At 50.9% G+C, this 1865-nt stretch overlaps 1 protein-coding gene across 1 annotated transcript; it reads left to right on the top strand.

Annotated features, from left to right (window-relative positions):
• Window positions 1-733: 733 nt before the first annotated feature.
• LOC135580063 (olfactory receptor 14J1-like) lies at window positions 734-1630 on the top strand (the record flags this gene model as incomplete). Its single annotated transcript, XM_065071364.1, has 1 exon — window positions 734-1630. A coding segment is annotated over one exon (897 nt), but the record flags the coding sequence as incomplete, so codon positions are not given.
• Window positions 1631-1865: the final 235 nt, after the last annotated feature.

Here is a 1865-nt window from a genome sequence, read left to right as displayed (position 1 = left end):
TTGTGAAATGAGACGTGTCTGTCCTGGGCTAAATGAGGAGTGCTGAGACCTTAGGAAAGGGTGAGACCTGTCATGGTCTGAGGTGGATCCCTCTGCTCTCAGCAGTGCCTGGTGGCTTTTCAGGGAAACGTGGGAGTGTGATCAGCACCCATCTCAGAAAGGTGCCAGCCGAGGGCAGCTGGAGCAAGACAGAGGGACAGAGCAGCTGCCCTCACTCTGCACTGACCCGCAGGCACCCTCTGGTCTCGCGGGACTCGCTCTGTTCTCCCTGAGTGCAGCAGAAATGCTGAGGGTTTCTGACACCCAAGAACACTCTGCAGTGTATATGGGGGGAGATGTAAAAATATCTCGAACTCTTAAACTACCTTCACCATCTCTTGTTCCTTATCACTGGCAAAGCAAGTGCTGACAGCCCTTCTGTATCAGCAGAACCAAGATAGTCTCCATCATTCCTGTGGTCCTACTTGTGCAGAGCTGGGCTGATTTATCGAGAGCCCATGGGCAGAGGCCCTGCTCTTGGTTGCACATTTTCCAGCACCAAGCAGGGCTGCAGCCACAGTGCTGGAGAAAGTTCTCCTAGAAAAAGAAAAGCGTGTCTGTGTGTACACAGGGAAGGGTCTATGGGACTTGGTATCATTTTTGTCGCAGAACTCTTCCCTGGCTTCTCACTGTCTTTTTTTTCCTCATGACAGCGCCCCATGCTCAGGAAAAGCAAATGTCCAACAGCAGCTCGATCACCCAGTTCCTCCTCCTGCCATTCACAGACACACGAGAACTGCAGCTCTTGCACTTCTGGCTCTTCCTGGGCACCTACCTGGCTGCCCTCCTGGGCAACGGCCTCATCATCACCACCATAGCCTGGGACCAGCACCTCCACACCCCCATGTACTTCTTCCTGCTCAACCTCGCCCTCCTGGACCTGGGCTCCATCTCCACTACTGTCCCCAAATCGATGGCCAACTCTCTCTGGGATTCCAGGGTCATTTCCTATGCAGGATGTGCTGCACAGGTCTTCTTTTTTTGTTTCTTGCTTGGTTCAGAGTATTCTCTTCTCACCATCATGTCGTACGACCGCTACATTGCCATCTGCAAACCTCTGCACTACGGGACCCTCCTGGGCAGCAGAGCTTGTGTCCACATGGCAGCAGCTGCCTGGGCCACTGGGTTTCTCAATGCTCTGCTGCACACAGCCAATACATTTTCACTGCCCCTGTGCAAGGGCAATGCCCTGGGCCAGTTCTTCTGTGAAATCCCCCAGATCCTCAAGCTCTCCTGCTCACACTCCTACCTCAGGGAACTTGGCCTTATTGTGGTTAGTCTGTTTGTATTATTTGGGTGTTTTATTTTCATTCTTTTATCCTATATTCAGATCTTCAGGGCCGTGCTGAGGATCCCCTCTGAGCAGGGACGGCACAAAGCCTTTTCCACCTGCCTCCCTCACCTGGCTGTGGTCTCCCTGTTTGTCAGCACAGGCATGTTTGCCTACCTGAAGCCCCCCTCTATATCCTCTCCTTCCCTGGACCTGGTGGTGTCTGTTCTGTACTCAGTGGTGCCTCCAGCAGTGAACCCCCTCATCTACAGCATGAGGAACCAGGAGCTCAAGGATGCCCTCTGGCAACTCATATCTTAGTGTTTTCTGAAGCAATAAATTGCCCATCTGCTTCTACTTAGCAGTTTTAATGTAATTAGTTACATGTCCAGCCTCTCATCTCTATTTTCTGTTGTTATTGACATTGGTTTTGATGCGATAATGCTGTCATCCCCTTTCTAAATCACTGTCTGCTTTTATTTTATAACCACTGGTTGTGTAAATGAGGAGCCATGATCTGTGTGTATTTAAACAAAATAAAGGGTTCTGTAGTGAC

The sequence above is a fragment of the Columba livia genome, chromosome 8 (genome assembly GCF_036013475.1).
Source record: "Columba livia isolate bColLiv1 breed racing homer chromosome 8, bColLiv1.pat.W.v2, whole genome shotgun sequence".
NCBI lineage: Eukaryota > Metazoa > Chordata > Aves > Columbiformes > Columbidae > Columba > Columba livia.
The sequence above is the reverse complement of the archived record's forward strand: the minus strand, read 5'-3'. Positions and strand labels throughout refer to the sequence as shown.